The sequence below is a fragment of the Pongo pygmaeus genome, chromosome 19, assembly GCF_028885625.2.
Source record: "Pongo pygmaeus isolate AG05252 chromosome 19, NHGRI_mPonPyg2-v2.0_pri, whole genome shotgun sequence".
In the NCBI taxonomy this organism is placed as follows: Eukaryota; Metazoa; Chordata; class Mammalia; order Primates; family Hominidae; genus Pongo; species Pongo pygmaeus.
Window position 1 is genome coordinate 59,715,219 of NC_072392.2, and position 25,102 is coordinate 59,740,320.

Below are 25,102 nucleotides of genomic sequence, written 5' to 3' on the forward strand. Positions count from 1 at the left end.
ACTCAGCCCCCTAGAACACATGATAAACACACTTCAGTGCATATGCCCTGGAGAGAACAGGAGGCAGGGCTGCTTCACAACAGGAATAGCTGCTTTCTTCCCAGCAGTTAGCAGCACATGGAAGCATAAGAAGGAGAAAAGGGGCTGCTGAGACAAACCTAAATTATTCAGAACTATTGGCAGAACTGAGAGACACCAGGGTCATTGACAAAACAAATGAGGTAAACATGGTCAGAAAAAACAACCACAACAACAACACATAATTTTGAGAAGACAGAGGAAAAAGAATAGAATAGAGGATGAAGAAGACAGAGTGAATCTCTTTGTTTCACATTGATGATTACAGGTCACCTCTCAGGGGCCCACCCTTGTCCTCAACTCAGATGATAAAAGCCCACAGCTCCAAGAGAGGCAAAGCCAAGCAGAACGCAGGTCCTCAAGAGACTGGGAGCTCTGAGGTCAAGAGCAGCTTTATTCTCCAGACCCGCCTCTTTGTGTGGACTCTACTGGTTACTGTTGGATTTGCATATTAATCCAAACTTAGGGGAGGGCAGAGATGAAGAATAATTCTCTTTCTTAATACAAAATAGGTCTGAGTTATTGTTTCATTAATTCTAAGCCCCATTATTGCTTGTAGCATAACTATGCTATCAAAAAATGGATTAAATGATTGCCCTGATCTCTCCAAGCCCATTTTAAAAGAGTTAATGTTTAAGTCACAGGACAGGAGGCTTATTTTTTGTCTGCATCTACTTCTGTAATTATTTTTAAAAATTAAAAATTATTTTCTTTTATTCGTCCCAGTTAAAAATCCAATATAGAACACTGTAGTTAATTATGTACCAATACCCAGAACGATAATTAGATTAATTTTTTTTTACTTTTAGACCTTAATATAGAGCCCTTGCCATTTATTCAAAGTAAAAAAACTTAGGTCTGATTAACCTTCGCAATGTAGGACATGAGCTCTTCTTTTCTCCCTATTAAGAGAAAAATCAGCTCAAGGATCATTTAAGGATTCACCCTCTCCAAGCGAATTTTCCCTCAAGAGATACACAGCAAAACACTGCCTACCCATTTAGAACCAAATGTATGGAAGTAATCCCAGTTTCTGTTTCTTTTTTAGACCATTGTTTTATTCACCATATCCAGATCTTGTCAGCAAGAGTCTGCTTAGAGAGATGGTCCTGGTGTGAACCTGACAGGCAATGGTGAATAAAAGAAAGATGAAACTCACCTGCCAAATCCAGCAATTATTACAGAAATGAATCCAGAAAATTATAGCTTGAGATTTTCTATACAGTACCTCATTGTACCCCCTGAAACTCTTCCTGAGGAGGGAATTAGAACTACAACAGAATCCAATACTGAGTCAAGAATACAGTTTGGATAATGTCTGCCCAGAAAGAGAAAATCTAAATAGCCCTTTAACCACACAGACCAAATTGAGCTCAGCTAGCGCATTTCTAGCTGGAACTTATGAGAAAGGGGCATACCTCCCTGGCTGCTTTCTGCACAAACCGCTCATCAGTGACCCGGAAGGCCCTGCACAGGGCCTCAGCAGGATCATGGGGGAACATCTCCTGGCGGACTAAGTTAACGTGGAGGTGAATGGAGGCATAAATAGCAGCATCTACTCCCCCATGGCCATCAAACACTGCAAAGTAAGCTTGTTCTTCCTGGTCCTGTCAACAGAAACACAGAACAGTTATGGGAGTTGCGTATAGCATGATTCAAATGAACCAATCTCCTGGCATCATTGTTGCCCACCCTTTCTCCTCCACTGCATTTGTCATTCAAAATAATGAGACTAAATGTTTTCCTTCTCTAACATGCCTGATCAACTGCTGAAATACCTACAATATTAGGGCATCTGTGTTTACACACCAGAACACTGGAACACGTCATGCCCAATTAGCTCAAGCTGAAGTGCCCTCTCTCTGTGAAAGTTGTTGTCTTGTACCATGGAAACCATCCGCGTACATTTGCTTCAAAATTGCTGTTACAAGTTGGGGGAGTGGGGATAGGGAGGGTATGAGAAGGGATTGAACAAAAGCAGCTCCAGATTGAGTGATTTTTTTTCAAAATGAAAGTACTTTAATAGCAAAATTAGAACCTGAGAACAATAGAAAATAACTGGTCTTCCAACACAAGGCCAATTAAATTCAAGTTTAAAACATATAAAGATATGAAAGCATAAACATACTTCTAAACTATAATACCTTCTTCATAAATCATTCCCAGTCACACTGCATTCTCACCACAAATAGCACAGCATCTCTAAACTAGTTTACCAAACTTGAACCACATCAGATGCTCAAATGTCCTGTGCGGCTGACCACTTTGCCTCACCCCATGATTTAAGATTTTAGTTTCACATTTCCTTGCAAAGTAAACTGCCAGAGGAGGATCTTCCAACCCTGTGCTTTGTCTTGACAAAAGAAGCCTAATCATAAGATTCCACATCAACCATTAAGCAGTTTGCTGCTTTATCATCTGCTCAAGTGTTTAAATCTCAGATCTGTCTCACCTAGGAGATCTGTGACGCACTGAACTTGCACTGAGTCCTGAGCTCCCTTCAGGCAACAGTATGTAATAATTTTCATTTGCAAGTCTTTTGACTTCCTTTTCTGCTCTAAGAGCCTTAGAGGAGTCCAGCCTGTCATTGATTCTTAAGCGAATCATGTAGTTTTCTCATCTGTTAGGCAGGGACGAGTTGCTGTCTCATGGGGATTTGGAAGGGCTACTAAAATAACAAGTATATCTGTACTTTGAAAAAGTTCTTTTTATTTATTTATTTTTGGAGTCAGCGTCTCACTTTGTCACCCAGGCTAGGGTACAGTGGCATGATCACAGATCATTGTAACCTTCGAATTCTTGGGCTCAAAGGATCATCCCGCCTCAGCCTCCCAAGTAGCTGGGATTACAGGCAAGAGCCACTGCACCTGGCCGAAAAAGCTACTTTTAAAAGGGTATATTACATTCACAAAAGTATCAAATATAAATGTCCACAGAATAATAACCAAAATGTTACGAAACCTTTGTCTAACACACACATTACAACTAGTTCTTTTAGCAACTTTAATGACATGAAGGACGGATTAAACAACTCTCTAGAAATAATCCTGGCCGGGTGCGGTGGCTCACACCTGTAATTCCAGCACTTTGGGAGGCCAAGGTGGGCAGATCACAAGGTCAAGAGATCAAGACCATCCTGGCCAACATGGTGAAACCCCGTCTCTACTAAAAATACAAAAATTAGCTGGGTGTGGTGGCACGCACCTGTACTCCCAGCTACTCGGGAGGCTGAGGCAGGAGAATCTCTTGAACCCAGGAGGCGGAGGTTGCAGTGAGCCAAGATCGCACCACTTCACTCCAGCCTGGAGACAGAGTGAGCGAGACTCTGTCTCAAAAAAAAAAAAAAAAAAAAAAAAAAAAGAAAGAATCCTGACAGGTAGAATTTCTATCTCTACTAAAGCAGTACTCATTTTTAAACAACTCCAAATAGCACCAGAAGAAACAAAAGGCAAAAGGAAGCCAAGTGGATTTCTTTAAAAAATAAAAAAAGGATAGCTAATTTTTAAAGAAACACAAAACATTCACTGATGTTTTCCCTATTATAATAATGTATGATAATTTAGACTAAGAACAAAGGAAATATCACCAATAATTCAACCATACACAGATAACCAGTCTTCTCTCTCTCTCTCTCTCTCTCTATATATATATAAAAATGAAATTAGGATCAGAATGTGCATGACATTTTATAGCCTACTTTTTGTCATTTTTATTATTGGCATTTCCTCATCTCATTAAGATTTATTTAAAGACATTGTTTTAAATGGCTTAAAATACGCATCTTATATGAGTATATCATAGTTATCATTCCCTTTCATGATTTAGATAATTTTCAATTTATTATAAACAATGTTGTAAAAACATTTATGTCAAACAAAACATATGCCTAAGACTTTTCTGCATTTCTATTTTCTTATAATAAAGAATTAAAAGTGAAATGACCAGATCAAAAAGTGTGAAAATTTATTAGGTTCTACATATGTGTTGCCATATTGCTCTTAAAATCTATTTCACTGTAGCAAGGTTCTCCTTTCTGAGTTAAGTCCTTTGGGCTAATTTTGAAATCAGGAGGCAAAATAGAAACCAACCAAGTCAACAAACAACAACAATGCCCTCAAATATGAGTATAATCTTCAAGTAGGTATAGTGATATAAGGATTGTTTATCACACAATCCTTCTGGGTTACATTTGCATGGCCATGGTACTAGAAACAAAGACATCAGCTGATCTATCTTTATAACATAAACACCAATTACCAACCTGCTATCATTGCTGATTAGACCTTGACAGTCAGCTAAAATGTAAATTTAGCTGCTAAATAGAGGAAATATTGTGCTTTGTATAAATTACTACATTGTAATTTTTAAGTTATGGACTTGAGTGAAGAAAAGAGGCAAGTGACAGGCAAAGGAAACAAACCTACTTCTGTTTGCATTAACATAACACATTTAATAGAAAAAGAAAAGAAAGATAACAAGAAAATAGTTATTAAGCTGCCAAGGCTCATATAGATCCAATTTGTCAGATACAGAGATTCATGAAATATAATTCCAGCTACTTTCCTATCTCAGAGACCAAGATTTTAAAAAGAAAATCACATGAAATAAACTGCGTCAGTCTTAAATCTTCCTTTTGTGTTTGTGTTGCTTCAGCAACACAGTAATGTGAGAACTTAACACACCATTTGATTATACTATAGAAATAGTTTGGGTTTTTTTGTTTTTTGTTTTACAAAACAGCTTTATTGAGATATAATTTTTTTAATTGTTTTTTCTTTTTTTCTTTTTTTTTCTTTTTTAAGAGACAGTCTCACTATGTCTGTCACCCAGGCTGGTCTCAAACTCCTGGTCTCAAGCAATCCTCCCGCATCAGCCTCCCAAAGTGCTAGGATTACAGGCGTGAGCTACCACACCCAGGCTAATCGTTTTCTTTTTTGCTTATATGTTTATAGAATAGCTCTGGAAGGTGACACAAAAGACTACCTTGCTTCCATGGAAGGGAACTGAGTACCTGGGAGGCGAGGATAAGAGACATTTTTATTTTCCCAATTTTGAACCATGTGAATGCATTACCTATTCAAAAGAACGTAAAATAGTTCCTTTTCTGTTGCAAATTTGTGCCACTTTGCATTTAGCCCTACTCTAATCTACCAGAGATACAATTAGAAATTTAACAGAAGTTTTCCTTTTCTAACAGGACCATGAAGGTGTTTGTTTTGTCTTTAAAATCTCACTGACTCTCCGGAAGTGCCCTTTACCTCTAGGTTGAAGAGCATATTAAAGTCAGGAATGCAGACATGTTTGTCCTCCATTTTCCTGCGCATGTTTTTGATGGCATGGATTGATGTCTCATAATAAAGCTGGGGTCTCCTGCGGAGGGGGAAGTCTTTCACCCAGCTGCAGCAAATCTCGTGCAGTTTGCTGAAGACAGAACGGGCCAATTTCACTGTCTCAATCTCTGTGAAAGAAACACAGAAACCCCCAATGAAGAGCCTTGTAAAACTGCTTTTCACTTCTCTGCTTGGTAAAGACAGAAGTAGGTCACCTTAGTCAAGTTCCTCTTTCATAGAAGAAATTCATCCTTCTCAAGAAAAATAAAATGCTGCTTCTGAAGAGAGAAAATCACAACCTATCTAGTGGAAAATCATCAGCCTGCAGCTGCCACTAAATATGCTTATGTCATGAGGAGAAAACCTTTGGCCAGGGCTGGACCTATTCCTGGCTTGATTTCTTCCAGCCGGAGAAGTGCTCTCACCACACTGCTCCCTAGTTCCCAGCACCGGTTTCTTTTTGGTTGTCTGGTATTGTTATCACCAGGAGAGCCAAGCCTCCTATGCTTAGAAAAATAAGCAGTGATTAACACTGCTTCCATAGTCCAATTAGCTGGATAAATACAGTGTTTATTGGAATATGGAAGGCCTATGAAAACAGCCCACAAACTACAGAAATAAGAAGGGTTTACGTTGCTTACCATTTGTCTTTGTCCTCTTTCTCCCTGACTTCTTCCTTTACATCCAATTCCCTTTTTTCTCCTATAAATGATCATTCATCATTTGTAACTGAATTGTGTATGTATATATATATATATATATATATATATATATATTTTTTTTTTTTTTTTTAAATTAAGACGGAGTTTCGCTCTTGTTGCCCAGGCTGGAGTGCAATGGCAAGATCTTGGCTCACTGCAACCTCCACCTCCTGGGTTCAAGTGATTCTCCTGCCTCAGCCTCCTGAGTAGCTGGGATTACAGGTGCCCGCCATCATGCCTGGCTAATTTTTTGTATTTTTAGTAGAGACAGGGTTTCACCATGTTGGCCAGGCTGGTCTTGAACTCCTGACCTCAGGTGATCCACCCGCCTTGGCCTCCCAAAGTGCTGGGATTACAGGCGTGAGCCACCACGCCCGGCCTGTTTTTTCTGTTTGATGTATTTGTTTATTAAAGTTTTAGGCCATAGTTTAAACAGTTTAGCCAATAGGTTAGCAAATGAGTTAAAACTTTAATACTACTCTAAGGAAAAAGTACTTAAACTCTGTCTATGCATGTGATCCTAGATAGAAAAAGACAGAGAGCAGCCAGAGGAGCAATACTAACAGGTCTCTTGACCCTAAACCTACCGCTTCACCTATGTCTACCGCTTCACCTATTGGATAGAATTGGCGAGCTGACTTCTGAGGCAGACATGTACCCTCAGTAGATGGACAGATGTGTAAACATTTAAGCAACATTGAATGGTACTGAAGAGATTGTATTTCCTATCATTGAACCCTCCACTCAAGTTGTCCTCCACTTAAGTTGAGCTACTGAAATAACCAAAGAGAGATTAGGTTTTCTCAGGCCAGTATTTTAGAAGTTCCTCCTACATCTCAGGTGAAAAAAAAAAAAGAACTTAAATTTTCTTTTTACTTAACTAAATCAGATATAGCTTTCTCAGACAGCCTGAGAAAATAAGTGACAGATGGCAATGGCTACACATGCCTCCTCCAATCTAGAATACAAATCCCAAAGAAGAGAGAGACTATATGTTCTAGAACAGCCTGGGACGTGGACTCCCAACTTGATTCTCAGTCCTGTCTTTGCCTTAATCTGTGACTACGTTTACCTCTTTTCTTATTCAAAATTATTTTTTAAATGGCTATATTAAAAAAGCTGACCTCAAGGTTTTGTCCTTTTTTTCCTCATTAACATAGCACAGGGTGGTAAATCCTGTCTTGTGGTTTTGTCTTCTTTATTTTTATTTTTTATTTTTTCTCAGAAAGAGTCTTGCTCTGTGGTCCAGGCTGGAGAGCAGTGGTGCAATCTCGGCTCACTGCAACCTCCACTTCCTGGGCTCAAGCCATTCTCCTGCCTCAGCCTCCTGAGTAGCTGGGATTACAGGTGCCCGCCAACACGCCTGGCTAATTTTTATTTTTTATTTTATTTTTTATTTTTTTGAGATGGAGTCTCGCTTCATCGCCCAGGCTGGAGTGCAGTGGCGCTATCTCGGCTCACCGTAAGCTTCGCCTCCCGGGTTCACACCATTCTCCTGCCTCAGCCTCCCAAGTAGCTGGGACTACAGGCGCCCGCCACCATGCCCGGCTAATTTTTTTTTTTTCGCATTTTTAGTAGAGACGGCGTTTCACCATGTTGGCTAGGATGGTCTCCAAATGGCTGGCCTCGAACTCCTGACCTCGTGATCTACCCGCCTCGGCCTCCCAAAGTGCTAGGAGTACAGGCGTGAGCCACTGTGCCCGGCCAATTTTTTTTTTTTTTTTTTTTTTGAGACAGAGTTTCACTCTTGTCGCCCAGGCTGGAGTGCAATGGCACATTCTCAGCTCCCCGCAACCTCTGCCTCTCTGGTTCAAGCGATTCTCCTACCTCAGCCTCCCGAGTAGCTGGGATTACAGGCGCCCGCCACCACACTCAGCTAATTTTGTTGTATTTTTAGTAGAGACGGGGTTTCACCATGTTGGCCAGGCTGGTCTCGAACTCCTGACCTCAGGTGATCTACCCACCTCGGCATCCCAAAGTGCTGGGATTACAGGCATGAGCCACCACGCCCGGCTTTTTTTTTTTTTTTTCTTTAAATAAGAGGGTCTCTCTCTGTTGCCCAGGCTAGAGTGGGGTGATGTAATCACAGCTCACTGCAGCCTCAAATTCCTGGGGTCAAGCAATCCTTCTGCTTCAGCATCTCAAGTAGCTGCGATCACAGGTGCATGCCACCACGCCTGGCTAATTAAAAAAAAATTTTTTTTTGTTAAGATGGGGTCTCACTATATTGCTCAGGCTCATCTCAAACTCCTGGCCTCAAGTGATCCTCCCACCTCAGCCTCCCAAAGTACTGGGATTACAGGCATGAGCTACCATGCCTGTCCCTACTGTTAGCATTTTTATGTAACTGAAAACCAAGGGTGAATTTAAAAGAGAAAAGACAAAGAGCAAAGACAGCCTGTGGAGGTATATAGAAGAAGGAAACTGAGGCCAATAGACAATCCAACATTTTGATTGTTTTGAGCAACTCCAATTTTTATTTAAGCACTAGCTGCCAGAGACTATTTCTTCCAGCCAGCAATTACCTGCTTGTATCACTGCAACCTATCTGGTCTCTGCAGCAGTATAGGCCCCCAAATGCAGACCCTGAGATGGACATGTCTTCATCTGACATAGCCATAACAGAGGATTACAAAACAATCAAGTGAGTTTAGAAACTTTGAGGGAGAATGGAGTAGGGTGAAACAAATAACATATTAACTATCAGGATAGTTCCCAGATAATAATATAAACTATTATATAATTCTTTGGCTTGTATATTACTTTTATGTAGATCTGCATTGTCAAGTACAGTAGCTACTAACTACATGTGGTTAAATTTTTCTTTTTTTTTTTTTGAGATGGAGTTTCACTCTTGTTGTCCAGGCTGGAGTGCAATGGCACGATCTAGGCTCACCGCAACCTCCGCCTCCCAGGTTCAAGCAATTCTCCTGCCTCAGCCTCTCGAGTAGCTGGGATTACAGGTATGCACCACCATGCCCAGCTAATTCTGTATTTTTAGTAGAGACGGGGTTTCTCCATGTTAGTCAGGCTGGTCTCAAAATCCTGACCTCAGGTGATCCACCCGCCTTGGCCTCCCAAAGTGCTGGGATTACAGGTGTGAGCACCGTGCCTGGCCATGGTTATTTAAATTAATCAGCAGGGTGCAGTGGTCCCAATGTGCCAACAGCTCCAGCTACTTGGGAGGCTGAGGTGGGAGAATTGCTTGAGCCCAGGAGTCTGAGGCTATAGTATGATATGATAGCTCCTGTGAACAGCCACTGCACTCCAGCCTGGCCAACATAGCAAGACCCCATCTCTAAAAAAGTAAGTTAAAATTAAATAAAATTTAAAATTCAGTTTTTCAGTCACATTAGCTCTATTTCAATTGCTCGATAACCACATGTGGCTAGTGGCTCCCACATAGGGCAACACAGGTAGGGAGCATTTCCATCATTGCACTGTCTATTGGACAGAGCTGGTATAGACAGATTAAATTGGTTAGAGGAAGTAATATCAGTTTCCTCTAACATTGGTAAATCACTAGATCTGTTCATACCACTCCCAGTTGCTCCTTCCCCCGTGTTCCCATTATACTTTGTTCACGCTGTCTATTAAAGCTCTTAACCACTTTTGGTATTAATAAATAACACTTATTGAGTATTTGTTGCATTCTATGCCTCTAGAACATTTCACAAATAGGTAACATCATTCTCAATCCTAGGTCTATCTGACTCAAAAGTCCATGTTCTTCATCTCCAAATTAGACTGCAGATAGAGACTGTCTTAATTGCCCTTGACAAGCCATAGTATAGTACCTAGCAGATAGCAGGGTCTACATTAGATGCTTGTTGAAAAAATAAATATGTAAACTGTTATATAAATTAAATAACCATTAAAATATTAAACATTTATATGCTTCTTGATTGTGTTCTGCTTCACTCATCTCAGCATCTATTTCTATAATGCTACCATTCTCTTTAAGTTACCATAACTTTAAAATGTTTTAATATCAGGAGGTCTAGTTATCCTACCTATTACTCTTAATTTTAAAGGATGTCACTTGGGTAGTTTTATGTTTATTTTTCCAGATGAACTTTCTAGACATTTTGACAAGTTTGGGCAGAAAAACCTGTTGCTATTGTGTTTGGGATCACATTAAATTTATAGATTTGGAAAAAATATATATCGTTTTCATATTGAGTCTTTTCCAGGAAAAAATTATATTGTTTTTTAAATTTAAATCCTTTTTATGTTGCTCAATAGAGTTTTAATAAGTCCTTCATATTTCTTAATCACTTTATTCCTGGTTATTTATTTGCCATTTTTAATCAGACTTTGCTTTATTATAATTATTTTTCTTTTTTTTTTTTTTTTTGAGACGGAGTCTTGCTCTGTAGCCCAGGTTGGAGTGCAGTGGCACGATCTCAGCTCACTGGAACCTCTGCCTCCTGGGTTTAAGCGATTCTCCTGCCTCAGCCTCCCAAGTAGCTGGGATTACAGGCGTCCACCACCACACCAAGCTAATTTTTGTATTTTTAGTAGAGATGGAATTTCACGATGTTGGCCAGACTGGTCTCGAGTTCCTGACCTCAAGTGATGTACCCTCCTTGGCCTCCCAAAGTGCTGGGATTACAGGCATGAGCCACCGTGCCAGCCAGAACTTTGCTTTAATTGTTATTTAAAACTAGCAAACATTGCTCTTTCTTCCAATAACATTTCCTTCTTTCTTTACTCTGAAACCCTGTGATTCAGGTTTAGCCAGTTAGACAATCCCATTCCTTTGGCCACAGTGATTAGTTCAGGAATGGGAAACCATCCAAGTTGGACCAATTAGAGTAAATCCTGTGGCTTCTGTAAAAACAACTGAGAAAATCTACTCTTGTTTTTTTTGGAGAGATGAAGACCTGGGTTCCTAGCAAGTCATACTGCCACCTTATGGAGCCTGAAAACAAAATCAAAATGAAAGAAAGTACAGCTGAGAGTTGGATAAATGCCAGGTTCTGTTGAGATCATTTGAAGCCTTGAATCTACCTGTGTATCCCTTATCCTGGAAGGTAGTCAATACATTCTGTTTTGCTGAAGACAACTGAAGCTGTGTTTGTAATCATGTACAACTGACAAATTCCAGAATATACATTAAGCATAAATGTGACATCCAAGATAGATCCACCTAGGCCTACTTTATAAAGAATATTTTAAAATTTAGGAATGATATTAAATTTTATCAAATGTTTCTTTTGGCTTCTTTAGAGATTACTGTTTATTTTTATTTTCCCTTATTAATATAAAAGTTGTGCTATAGACTTCCCAATATTTTGTTCTTAAAGTCTTGTTCACTGCTGTTTCCCCAGTATTATACATATATAGTAGCATATATAGTAGGCCCTCAATAAAATATTCAGTGAATGAATTAACTGCTGTACTCAATATACAAATATTTTACTTAAGTTTTTTTTTTTTTTTTTTTTTTTTTTTTTTTAGGCTGGGCGCAGTGGCTCACACCTGTAATCCCAGCACTTTGGGAGGTCAAGGCCGCTTTTTTTTTTTTTTGAGACCGAGTCTCACTCTGTCACCCAGGCTAGAGTGCAGTGGTGCGGATCTCGGCTCACTGCAAGCTCCGCCTCCTAGGTTCAAGTGATTCTCCTGCCTCAGTCTCCCGAGTAGCTGGGACTACAGGTGCACGCCACCACACCCGGCTAATTTTTGTATTTTTAGTAGAGATGGGGTTTCATTACGTTGGCCAGGCTAGTCTCGAACTCCCGACCTCTCAGGTGATCTGCCTGCCTCGGCCTCCCAAAGTGCTGGGATTACAGGCATAGCCACCACATCGGGCCTACTTAAGATTTTTTAATGTTGATAACTAAGACTGGTCTCTCATTTCCTTTTTTAGTCTTGGGTAGGTTCTGGTATCAGTGTTATGTTATGCAAATTTTCCTTCTTTTTCCACGCAATTGGAGCATTCATTTTAAAAAGGACTGGGGCTGGGCACAGTGGCTCATGCCTGTAATCCCAGCATTTTGGGAGGAAGATTCTTGAAGGAAGAGCGAGACTCTGTCTCAAAAAATAATAAATAAATAACTATATAATAAAAAAAAAGAACCACTGGAATTATCTGCCTTTGCATTTGAAAATGTTCACCTCCCTTGTAGAGTCACCTATTCCATGGCCTTTTGTGGGGACTGTCCCTTGATAATTTTCTCAATGTCTTTCTTCATAGGTAAACTTTGTTAATTTATTTCTTTTTCTAGAAAACATCCAGGTTTTCAAATTTATTTACAAAAACTTTTTATTATTTTTAAATTTCCTCTGTATTAGTGATCATTTTACCTTCTTGTTTTTAATTTTTACAGTGGACTGGGCTTAGTGGCTCACGACCATAAATCCAGCACTTTAGGAGGCCAAGGCAGGAGGATCACTTGAGCCCAGGAGTTCAAGACCAGCCTGGGCAACATAGCAAGACCCTGTCTCTACAAAAAATACAAAAATTAGCCGAGCATGGTGGTGCATGCCTGTAGTCCCAGCTACTCATGAGGCTGAGGTGTGAGGATCGCTTGAGCCTAGGAGGTAGAGCCTTCAGTGAACTGTGATCATGCCACGGCCCTCCAGCCTGGGTAACAGAGGGAGACCCTTTCTCTCTAAAAATAGTAATAATAATAATAATAATAATAATAATAATAATAATAATTGTTTACACTGTGATATTTCATATTGGTTTTTTGGGTTGTTGTTGTCATTGTTGGAGACAGGGTCTTGCTCTGTTGACCGGGTTGTAGTACATAGCTCACTGTAACCTTGAACTCCTGGGCTCAAGTGATTCTCCTACCTCAGCCTCCCAAGTGGCTGGGGCTATGGGTGCATGCCACCATGCCCAGCTAATTTTTAAATTTTTTGTAGAAACAGTGCCTCACTATATTGCCCAGGCTGGTCTCAAACTCCTGGCCTCAAGTGATCTTCCTGCCTTGGCCTCCCAAAGCACTGGCATTACAGGCATGAGTCACCAACACCTGGCCCTCAAATTGGTTTTAGGTTGTCTGGACAAAAGTTGTACCTACCAAACTAAATGTGTACCAAGTGAGATATCCAAGGTCACTTAGCAAACATTCTGTTAGGGATAATGTAAACATGAAAAGAACTTTAAGGATTTTTTTTTTAAGTCTGTTTTTGGAAACAACCAAGAGGAGAGACAAAAGGCACTTCAGTGAGGACTTTAAGCCAGTGACAGCAGGTCTTATTCAGTATGCTCATTTCCTACTCTGATGTATAGATAAACACAATATGCCCCATACAGATTCTCTGTGGTGCAGTTCACACTGAGTGATTGGGGTTAAATAAATACAGGATTTCCAAATAGTTTAGAATAATAGTAGATCAGTCTGAATCACAGCAGTCGCATGGAGACATTACTAGGTAATCTCTTGGAAAAATAAAAAATCAGAATAACCAATTATGTCCACCAAAAGAAAACACTTCATTTCACTTTTGCTATTTAACAGGGATCAAAAACTTCTTCCAAAGTAGGCATGTAGGGCAACACTCCAATCTTTCTAGATTAAGTATTCTCCTTCTGCAGGGAGTAGCATAAGACATCAGTATATAAATAATTGCTGCTTGAAATGGAAAAATAAAATAAAAAAGAGATGCAAAAAAGTGAAAACTGTCCAAAGTAGCAGTTCACCCCCTCACAGCTGTAAATTACTCATCAGTCATTAATGTCATTGTTCTGAGCTGGAGCTGAATCAGCCATTACCCTGGCTGGAGTGAAGCAGAATTTAATCTATCTTTTCATTATAAGGCTTTTACTCTATGCATCAGTAGCAGAGGAAAGACCAATGCTTTATAGCAAGAATTCTACCCAACTTGACTCTGGAACAATTTGGTTCTAGGTGAATCAGTTACTGTCAGTAAAAACAAGAAGAGTAATTCCTTCCTTGCCAATTTTCTGTCACAAACAATCTACAGAGATAAAGGAAGAACAGAAATGTTTACTTTTATATCTGCCTCACATTCTCTGGAATCCAGCTACTCAGATTCATAATATATGCTTTGCTCCATATATACCATGTTTAAAGGCAAATGCTTTAAATAGAACAAACCGTATGAAATATTAAAATTTCTTAACAATTTTTAGTAATTCTCTAATTTTTATAAAAATATTTTCTTTGATCCTGTCAAATATGTATAAGCCTAAGACATTAATAAACATGACTTCATTAAGAAATAGAGCCTCATAATTTATCTGGAAAAAAATGTACAATGATCTATGCAATTAAATCACATTTGCATATCTATCATAAAGAGCTCTATTTACTGGTAGATATAAAATTTAATATAATTAGTGAGAAGTTGTGTTACAACTGATTTCTTGAATTTTTGTATCTTTTAACTTGATACAAAGTTAAGGTTTTTGTTTTTTGTTTTTTGTTTTTTTTTGAGACAGAGTCTCACTCTTTCTCCCAGGCTGGAGTGCAGTGGCGTGATCTCAGCTCACTGTAACCTCCACCTCCTGGGTTCAACCAATTCACTTGCCTCAGCCTCCCGAATAGCTGGGACCATAGGTGTGCATCACCACGCCAGCTAATTTTTGTATTCTTTTTAGTAGAGATGGGGTTTCACCATGTTGGCCAGGCTGGTCTCAAACTCCTGACCTCAGGTGATCTGCCCACCTCAGCCTCTCACGCTGGGATTATGGGCGTGAGCCACTGCGCCTGGCCTAACTTGGATTTTTAAAGGTAAGCTAAACATTTCAAATAGGTTTTGCTCGAATTCTCCCTCACCCACTCATCTTTTTTGTAATATCTTCACATTCCTCACTTTAATCTTTCCATTCATGTAGGTATTACTTATGACAATCTCCTGTTGCTCCAGTTACCTTCTAAATACTACTCTACCTTTTTCAAAATACACATGTATTTTTCTCTTCTCCCCTCCTTTTATTGATTTATTTGAAAAAAGTTGCATTTTTTTTCTCCTGCTACCACTATATAAAAAACCAGCAGGTAAATGTAATTAGATTTAGTATTTTGCAAATATTTTCTGTGGACCACTACACATAGAAGATTCTAGTATTTTTAAACAAATAATGTAGAAAGGTACTCACCCACAGTCCCTTCTGTGCCATCCGTTTCCTTTGGGATATAATGTGCAGAAAGATCACTCTGAAGGACTTCATCTGATGTGGCTCTGGCTAAAGCAGCAGCCAAAAAGGAAGGGCAATTACTGCAAGAAAAAAGATAAAAGGCTATTTTCAGCAAAAGAATTAGGAAGTAATACATTTAACATTATTAATAATTACATATTAATTATAGCATTGTCTCAAAACAAAATTATACCTTTAAACAATATTCAATAAATATTTATTGAGTAGGCACTCTGGGCACTGGGTATATATTGATGTGTAACACAGACATGGCTCCTTACCTAAAGGAGCTACAGACAGATGACAAACTAATAGGATATAACTTAAAAGCAGGATAAGTTTGTTTCGGTTTGTTGTTTGTTTTTTAGATGGAGTTTTGCTCTGTCTCCCAGGCTGGAATGCAATGGCGTGATTTTGGCTCACCACAACCTCCGCCTCCCGGGTTCAAGCGATTCTCCTGCCTCAGCCTCCCGAGCAGCTGGGACTACAGGCATGTGCCACCATGCCCAGCTAATTTTTGTATTTTTAGTAGAGACGGGGTTTCTCCATGTTGGTCAGGCTGGTCTTGAACTCCCGACCTCAGGTGATCCGCCCACCTTGGCCTCCCAAAGTGCTGGGATTACAGGCGTGAGCCACCGCACCAAGCCCAGGATAAGTTTTATAGAGGAAACAAACAGGATACAATGACAGAGAATAATAAAGAGGGGTATGTACTTAGAATGGTCAGGAATGCCATACCTTAAAGGATGAAAAAGACTCAGTTATGTGGGAGTGGGAAGTTAGGAGAGAATACTCCAGGCAGAGGGAATAAAATTTATACAGAATCTTTTTTTTTTTTTTTTTTTTTTGAGACAGAGTCTTGCTCTGTTGCCTAGACTGGAGTGCAGTGGTGCAATCTTGGCTCATTGCAATCTCTGCCTCCCAGGTTCAAGCTATTTTGTCATGCCTCAGCCTCCTGAGTAGTTGGGACTACAGGCGTATGTCACCATGCCTGGCTAATTTTTGTATTTTTAGTAGAGATGGGGTTTTACTATGTTGGCCAGGCTGATCTCGAACTCCTGACCTCAGGTGATCCGTCTGCCTCAGTTTCCCAAAGTGCTGGGATTACAGGTGTGAGCCACTGTGCCTGGCCGATACAGAACCTTTTGAGAGCTTGTTATATCTAAGGAACTGAAAGAAACCCAGAGGAAGTGAAGCATAGTGGGTGAGGGGAAAGTGGCACAGAATAAAGTCAGAGGAATAGACAAAGACAAGATACATGGGCCTTTTGGGTGATGGTAAGGAATTTCTATTCTATTCAAAGGGTAATAACAATTCACAGATTATGACTAAGACAGTGCCATCGTCAGACATATGAACTAAATTATTGCTTTGACTGCTATATCAAAGGAAATTAGAAGGGAGCAAGAATGAAGGAGGGTGACCAATAAGGAAGTTGTTATAACCCAGATGAGAAGAAAAAGAGTGAGAAAAAAATATAGCACTCGTTGATGATTGGATGTAGAGGTGAGAGAGGGAGAGAAAGTAATTAAGTCTGAGTCCTGGGTTTTGGTCTGAGCAACTAGGTGAACAGTAGAATCACCTGCCAAGATGGGGAAACCAGGAAAATAACAAGTTTGTGAAGGAAGTGGGGTAAAGTAGAAAACAAGAATTCATTTTAACATGTTAAGATGGAAATATTGGCTGGGCATGGTGGCTCATGCCTGCAATCCCAACACTTTGGGAGGCCAAGGCGGGTGGATCACGAGGTCAGGAGTTCAAGACCTGCCTGGCCAACATGGTGAAACCCCATCTCTACTAAAAATACAAAAATTAGCTGGGCGTGGTGGTACACGCCTGTAATCCCAGCTACTCGGGAGGCTGAGGCAAGAGAATCACGTGAATCCAGGAGGCAGAGGTTGCAGTAAGCCGAGATCGTGCCATTGCACTCTAGCCTGGGCAACAAGAGCGAAAACTCTGTCTCAAAAAAAAAAAAAAAAAAAAAAAAAAGATGGAAATATCTGAGATGTCCTAGTCAAGGTGTCAAATGGTTAACTGGATATTCTAGTCTGGCATTTGAGATGTTAGGAAATTTGGAAGTTGCAACTGTATGGATGACATTTAAAGCTACAGAAATAGAAAAGACCACTGATATAGTTTGGATATTTCAAATTTCATGTTGAAATCTGATCCCCGATGTTCAAGATGGGGCCTGGTTTGGGTCATGGAAGCAGATCCCTCATGAATGGCTTGGTGTAGTCCTTGTGGTAATGAGTTAATTTTTGTGCCATTAGTTCCTGTGAGATCTGATTATTAAATTAAAAAGAGCTGGGCACCTCCTCCCCTTCTCTCTCATTTCCCAACATGTGATCTCCACATGAGGGCTCCCTTTTGCCTTCTGTAATGAGTGGAAGCTTCTTAAGCCCTCACCAGAAGCAGATGCTGGTGCCATGCTTCGTGTACAGCCTGCAGAACTGTGAGCCAAATAAACCTCTTTTCATTATAATTTACCCAGCTTCAGGTATTCCTTTATAGCAATTCAAAGCAGACTAAGACAATCATATAGGGAGAAAACATAAAAAGAGAATTGCTCTAGATCAGTGATCTCTATGTGCCTCCTGGTTTCCCCCTCTGGGAACGAGAAGATTATCCTATGCCACACCATTGTATATTGGGTTACAGTGGGAAAGGGAGTAGATAAATTGCCTTTTTAGCTCATAGGTTTTCAGTCAAGTGGAACAATAGTTAAGGAGCTGTCATTAAGAAACTAGTACTCCAGGCCAGGGGTGGTGGCTCATGCCTGTAATCCCAGCACTTTGGGAGGCTGAAGTGGGAGGATCACAAGATCAGGAGTTTGAGACCAGCCTGGCCAACATGGTGAAACCCTGTCTCTACTAAAAATACAAAAAAAATTAGCTGGGTGTGGTGGCGGGAACCTGTAATCTCAGCTACTAGGGAGGCTGAGGCAGAAGAATCTCTTGAATCCGGGAGGTGGAGGTTGCAGTGAGCTGAGATCATGCCACTGCACTCCAGCCCAGAGTGCAAGACTCTGTCTCAAAACAAACAAACAAAAAGAAAACAAAGAAACTAGTACTCCAGGCCCACAGGCTGCCCTTGGCAGATATCCCCCTGGGCCATCCAAGCAGCCATGTGCCTGTGTCCTGGGCCTGAGAAGCAGCTCTGTGAGCCACTGCCAGCAGGCACACCCCCAAGCAGTAACATTCCCATGCCTGTGGCCTGATAAACAGCCTCACAGGCCCATTCCTGGAGGCCATGACCCTAGGCCTGCCCATGCCCAGGGCCTGAGAAACAGGCTGGCAGGTCTTCTTCCAGTGGATATGACCCCATGCTGGCCAAGAAACTGTGTGCCTGCACCCAGAAGAGGAACAGCCTGGAGGTCCCACCCCAGGCTGTCATACCTCCAAGCTGGGCGGCCATGCACATGTGCCCCCAGCCAGAGTAACAGTCTATGGCCACAGCCTCAGCAAGCTAGACCCCAAGCTGGTCAACCCATGATGTACACGCACATGTCCCTGACCTAAGAAATAGTCCAATGGTCCCAATCCCAGTAAAGCTACATGACTGCTGCCATAAACTAACAGCCTAGGCCATTGGGACACTCACAAACATCACTAGTGCAGATTACAGCAAAAGAAACTACACCACTGTGTCCACCTAGAACCGTAGCCAATGCAGCCATCCAACTGATGCCCCAAGACCCATCCACATGACTAAATCTTTCCCTATGAAAACTACTCCATAAGATTGGAAGAGGTGACTGTTCCACCAAGTGTGTAGAAATCAACATAGGGACACATCAAATGTGAAAAATTGAGGAAACATGACTCCTCCAAATGCACACAATAATTTTCCAGGAACAAACCCCAATCATAAGAAATATATGAAATGCCAGAAAAATAATTCAAAATAATAATCTTTTCTTAAAAATTTGAGATGAAGGTCTCACGATAGTGCATAGGCTGGAGTGCAGTGGCTATTCATAGGCATCCTACTATTAATTGGCATACGTGTTTTGATCTACTCCATTTATTTTTCTTTCTTTTTTTTTTTTTTTTTTTTAAGAGAGTCTCACTCTGTTGCCCAGGCTGGAATGCAGTGGTACAATCTTGGCTCACTGCAACCTCCACCTCCTGGGCTTAAGCAATCCTTAAGCCCCCCATCCAAGTAGCTGGAACTACAGGCATGAGCCACCAGCCTAATTTTCCTATTTTTTGTAGAGACGAGGTTTCACCATGTTGCCCAGGCTGGTCTTGAACTCCTGAGCTCAAGCAATTCACCCAACTCAGTCTCCCAAATTGCTGAAATTATAGGTGTGAGCCACCACACCTGGCTGACCTGCTCTATTTCTGACCTGAGCTGGTTCATCCCTCCCTAAGCAACCTGATGGTTCTCTGCTCCCAGAAGGTCACCATCTTGATGCCAAACTTAGTGTAGACACCAGATTAGCATAATGCACTATAGGCCAGAACTCTTGGACTCAGGCAATCCTCCTGCTGCAGCCTTCCAAGGAGCTGGGACTACAGGCATGAGCCATCACATGTGGCTCAAAATAATCATCTTAAGGAAACGCAACGAGATACAAGAGAATACATATAGAACAGTTAACAAAAATCAGAGAAATTCAACAAAGAGATATCATAAAAAAAGAACCAAACAGGAATCTTAGAGCTGAAGAATTCAATGAATGAAATAAAAAATATAATAAAGAGCTTCAACAGCAGACTAGACCAAACAGAAGAAAAAAATTTTGAACTTGAAGACAGGTCTTTTGAAAAAACTCAGGCAGAAAAAAAAAAGAAAGAAAAGAAAAAAGAATGAAAACAGCATATAGGATTTATGGGACACCATTAAGCAAACAAATAATTGCATTATGGGAATTCCAGAAGGAGAAGTAAAGAGAGATGGTGTAGAAAATATATTTAATGACATAATAGCTGAAAACTTCATAGGTCTTGGGAGAGACACGGATATTCAGATCCAGGAAGCTGGAAAGTTCCCACATAGATTCAACCCAAACAAGTCTTCTCTAAGGCACATTATAGTCAAAAAATAATTTTTTTTTTTGAAATGGAGTTTCATTCTTGTAGCCCAGGCTGGAGTGTAATGGTGCAATTTTTGGCTCACTGCAACCTCTGTCTCCCAGGTTCAAGCAATTCTCCTGCCTCGGCCTCCCGAGTAGCTTGGATTACAGGCACCTGCCATCATGCCCAGCTAATTTTTGTATTTTTAGTAGAGACAGGGTTTCACCATGTTGGTCAGGCTGGTCTCAAACTCTTAACTTCAGGTGATCCACCTGCCTTGGCCTTCCAAAGTGCTGGGAATACAGGCATGAGCCACCATACCCAGCTGTCAAACTGTCAAAAGGCAGACAAAGAAATAATTCTAAAAGAGAATTCCTTTTCAAAAGAAAAGCATCAAGTCACATATAAGGGAATCTCCATTAGACTAGCAGCAGCTTTCTCAGCAGAAACTTTACAGGCCAGGAGAGAAAGGGATGATATAGTCAAAGTATAGAAAGAAAAAAAACCCAGCTAGCCAAGAATATTATACCCAGGAAAGCTATTCTTCAAAAATGAAGGAGAAATAAAATCTTTCCTGGACAAGCAAAAAATAAGAGAATTCATCACCACTAGTCTAGTCCAAGAGAAATGTTCAAGGGAGTCTTACATCTGGAAATAAAAAGATTATAACTGCCCTCATGAAAATATGCAAAATTATAAAATTCACCAGGAGGGCCAACAGAGAAAGAGAAAGGAATAAATAATCTTATCACTACAGAAAACTACCCAACCACAAAAATAAATAATAGGAGGGGAAGGAACAAAGGTTACACAAAATACTCAGAAAACAGTCAATAAATGTCTGGAGTAAGTCCTCATCTATTAATAATAATCTTGAACGTAAAATGGTTAAAATTCCCAATTAAAAGAAACTGGCTGAATGAATTTAAACAACAACAACAAATCAAACAAACAAAAACAAAAACAAGACCCAACTATACGCTGTCTACAAGAAACTCACCTCATCTATAAGGATATACACAGACTGAAAGTGAAGGGATGGAAAGAGATATTCCACGCAAATGGAAACCAAAAGCAAACAGGAAAAGCTATATTTATATGGGCTAAAACAGACTTTAAGTCAAAAGCTATAAAAAGAGACAAAGGAGGACATTATATAGTAATTAAGGAAACAATTCAAGAAGCTATAACAATTGTAAATATACATGCACCTAAGACCAGCACACCCAGATTCATACAGAAAATACTATTAGATCTAAAGGAAGAGACAGATGCCAATACAATAACAGCGGGGTACTTCAACACCCAACTCAGCATTGGAGAAATCATCTAGGCAGAAAATCAACAAGGAAACATCAGATAAACCATAGCATAGCTCTAACAGACATTTACAGAACATTTCACCCAACAGCTGCAGAATACGCATTCTTTTTATTAGCAAATGGAACATTCTCCAGGATTGACTATATGTTAGGACACAGAACAAGGCTAAAAAAATTTTTTTAATTGAAGTCATATCAAGTATCTTATCTGAACACAATGGAATAAAACTGGAAACCAATAACAAGTGAAACATTCAAAATTACACAAATACATGGAAATTACACAACATGCTCCTAAACAACCAATGGGTGAAGAAAGAAATTAAGAAGGAAATTGACTAATTCCTTGAAACAAATGAAAACAGAAACACAACATAGCAAAACCTATGGGACTCAGCCAAAGCAGTATATAATATGTCTCTGCAGTAAAAATATGTATGAAAATTGAAATTAAATTTTTAAAAACTTCCTTGACCATAAGGCTCCAGTGTTAAACATTTTCTTTTTCATTGCCTTATCAGTGTAACTACTGGTACACAAATGATCTAATATAGTATACACTTTGATAAACATAAAAATTAAACTCTCATTGGAGAATTTTTTTTTTTAAAGGAAGAAACCTTACCTAAGAAATCTTATCTGCCATGGTCTTGGCCTCAATGAAATCTTGGACCTCAAGCTTGAGCCTAATGCCATAATGGGATTAGACTTTGGGAAATCTTAGGGGATGTGGGTGAGTGCATCTAGCACATGGGAAGGATGTGAATTGTGTGGCCAGAAAAGACTGTGGCAGATTATTTTTAAAAAGGCTGCAACAACATTCCTGGTCCCGCATGCTATTTTAGAACTTTGCCATTCCCCATAAAAAAATAGAGTCTGTTTCCCTTCCTAATCTAAACATGGGTAAGGTGTGGTAACTACTGGGATGAAAAAAATGTAGCAAAAGTGATACTGTGTGACTTTTGAAGTTTGTTTATAAAAGGCCACGTGGCTTCCCCCTGGCTTCCTCTTCTTTCTTCCTCTGTCTCCCTCTGGATGCTTGCTCTTGATACTCAGCCAAGCCATCAAGCCATGAGGAAGCCCAAACTAGCCATGTGGAGAAACCACATGAACAGGCTCATGTGGATGTAGCCTGAGGTCTCCCAGGCAGTAGCCATTATCAATTGCTTGACATACAAGTTCACAAGCCTTCAGATGATTCCAGTCCCCCAGCCTGAGTCTTCCAACTGAGACCCCAGTTGAAACAGAGATAAGGTGACCTTGCTTCACTCAGTTTTAATTTCTGACTGAAAGACATTGTGAGCATAATAAATAATTGTTTTATGCCACTAAGTTTTGTGGTAATTTGCAATACAGTGACAATAACTGAAAACCCAATATTTAGAAGCTTAGTAGAAGATAAGGGACCTATAAAGACTAAAGAGAAATGGCAAAATCTGTAAAACAAGAACTGAGATAGTAGAGAGTATCTGAAGGAGGGAGTAGTGAACTCTGTCAATTGCTGAGAGGTCAAATAAGTAGGAAAAAAAAAAAAAAAAAGGCCGGGTACAGTGTCTCGTACCTGTAATCCCAGCCCCCTGGGAGGCCAAGGTGGGTGGATCACCTGAGACCAGGAGTTCAAGACCAGCCTGGCCAACATGGTGAAATCCTGTCTCTATCAAAAATACAAAAACTAGCTGGGCATGGTGGTGCATGCCTGTAATCCCAGCTACTTGTGTGGCTGAGGCATGAGAATCGCCTGAACCCTTGGTACTTTGCAAGGGTAAGGTTGGGGCCAGGAGTTTGAGATCAGCCTGTGCAACTTAACAAGACCCTTGTTAAGCAAAAACAAACAACAACAAAATAGCTGGGTATGGTGGGCACACCTGTAGTCCCAGCTACTTGGGAGGCTGAGGCAGGAAGATCGCTTAAGCCCAGAGTCCAAGGCTGCAGTGAGCCATAATCATTGTTATATTCCAGCCCGAGAGACAGTGAGACCCTATCTCAAAACAAAAAAAAATTGCAAATCATATATCTAATGAGACTGGTATCCCAAATATGTAACGAATCCTTATATTTCAATAATAAAAAGACAACCCAAAGGATCTGAATAGGCTTTTTTCCAAAGAAGATATACAAATGGGCAATAAGCACATGAAAAGATGTGCAACATCTGTGACATAATTGGAAATATATATTTGTCCTCTGCCTTGGTTCCTGACACAGAGCCCCTAAAACCCTTTTGATTTCCTGAGTGATAGGGGTACTGGAAGCATCTTCTAATATTTAGTCTTTGAACCTGGTTTCTGACATAGAGCTTCTAAATCCCTTGGAATTTCCTGTATAGTCTATGAGTGCCTTTTGATCTTATGAAGCAGTTCTTGGTGGGTTACTGGATAGCTTCAGGATGGGAACTGGTCATCAGAAAGACCAACCCATAATAAGAGGCCTGGAATATTCAACCCTGTTCCCATTTTCTAGGGAAGGGAGAGAGATGGGAGATTGACTGAATAATTATTTGAACATGCCTACGTGATGAAGCCTCCATGCAAATCCTTAAAAGATGGGATTTTGGGAGCTTCTGGTTTGATGAACATAACTATGTGCTAGAAGGGTGGAATACCCCACCTCCAACAGAACCTATTACGTTTGGGACCCTTCCTCTTCAGGACCTCACCCTGTGTATCTCTCTTTATCTGGCTGTTCATTTGTATCCTTTATAATATCCTTTCACAAACCAGTAAACATAAGTGAATGTTTCCCTGAATTTTGTAAGACATTATAGCAAATTATTTAACTTGGGAGAAGGTTGTAGGAACCCTTGATTTATAACCAGTTGGTCAGAAGTTTGGGAGGTCCAGACTTTTAACTGGTATCTGAGGTGGGGCATCTTGCAGGACTGAGCCTTATCCTGTGGGGTCTGTTGTAACTCTAGGCAATTAGTGTCAGAATTGAGTTAAATTGTAAGACACCTAATTGATGTCCAGAGAGAAATGGAGAATTGGTTGGTGGGAAAACCCCACACACTTTTAGTGTCAGAAGTGTGTGAGGCTGGGCAAGGTGGCTCACGCCTGTAATCCCAACACTTTGGGAGGCCAAGGCGGGACAATCACCTGAGGTCAGGAGTTCGAGACCAGCCTGGCCAACATGGCAAAACCCCATCTCTACTAAAAATACATAAATTAGCTGAGTGTGGTAGCATGCCTGTAATCCCAGCTACTCGGGAGGCTGAGGCAGGAGAATCGCTTGAACCCAGGAGGTGGAGGTTTGCAGTAAGCAGAGATCATGCCACTGCACTCCAGTCTGTATGACAGAGTGAGACTCAGTCTCGAAAAAAAAAAAAGTGTGTGACTGTATAGAAAAACAGGTTTTTCTTCCCCTTTTAACATCATTAGTCATTAGGGAAATGCTAATCAAAACCACAATGAGAAACCATTTCACATCCACTAGGATAGCTATAATAAAATAGCTATAACAAAAAAGACAATTAGTAATAACAGGTGTTGGCAACTACATGGATAAATGGAACTCTCATACATTCCTAGTGGAGATG

The 25,102-nt window shown here is 40.3% G+C and overlaps 1 protein-coding gene across 2 annotated transcripts in view; it reads right to left on the minus strand.

The window, feature by feature from the left end:
• PPM1E (protein phosphatase, Mg2+/Mn2+ dependent 1E) overlaps positions 1 to 25,102 on the minus strand; it is a 222,722-nt gene that overhangs the window by 10,376 nt on the left and 187,244 nt on the right. The window contains exons 1-4 of one of the 2 annotated variants that reach the window (XM_063655655.1): positions 22,196 to 22,298; positions 15,189 to 15,307; positions 5,337 to 5,536; positions 1,497 to 1,685 (exon numbers count right to left, since the gene is read on the minus strand). In XM_063655655.1, coding sequence (XP_063511725.1) covers positions 1,497 to 1,685; positions 5,337 to 5,536; positions 15,189 to 15,307; positions 22,196 to 22,266 — 579 coding nt within the window. In that variant the 5' untranslated portion in view covers positions 22,267 to 22,298. Of the gene's footprint in view, positions 1 to 1,496; positions 1,686 to 5,336; positions 5,537 to 15,188; positions 15,308 to 22,195; positions 22,299 to 25,102 lie in introns of those variants that run through there. The other variant, XM_054457920.2, reaches the window with a different exon arrangement.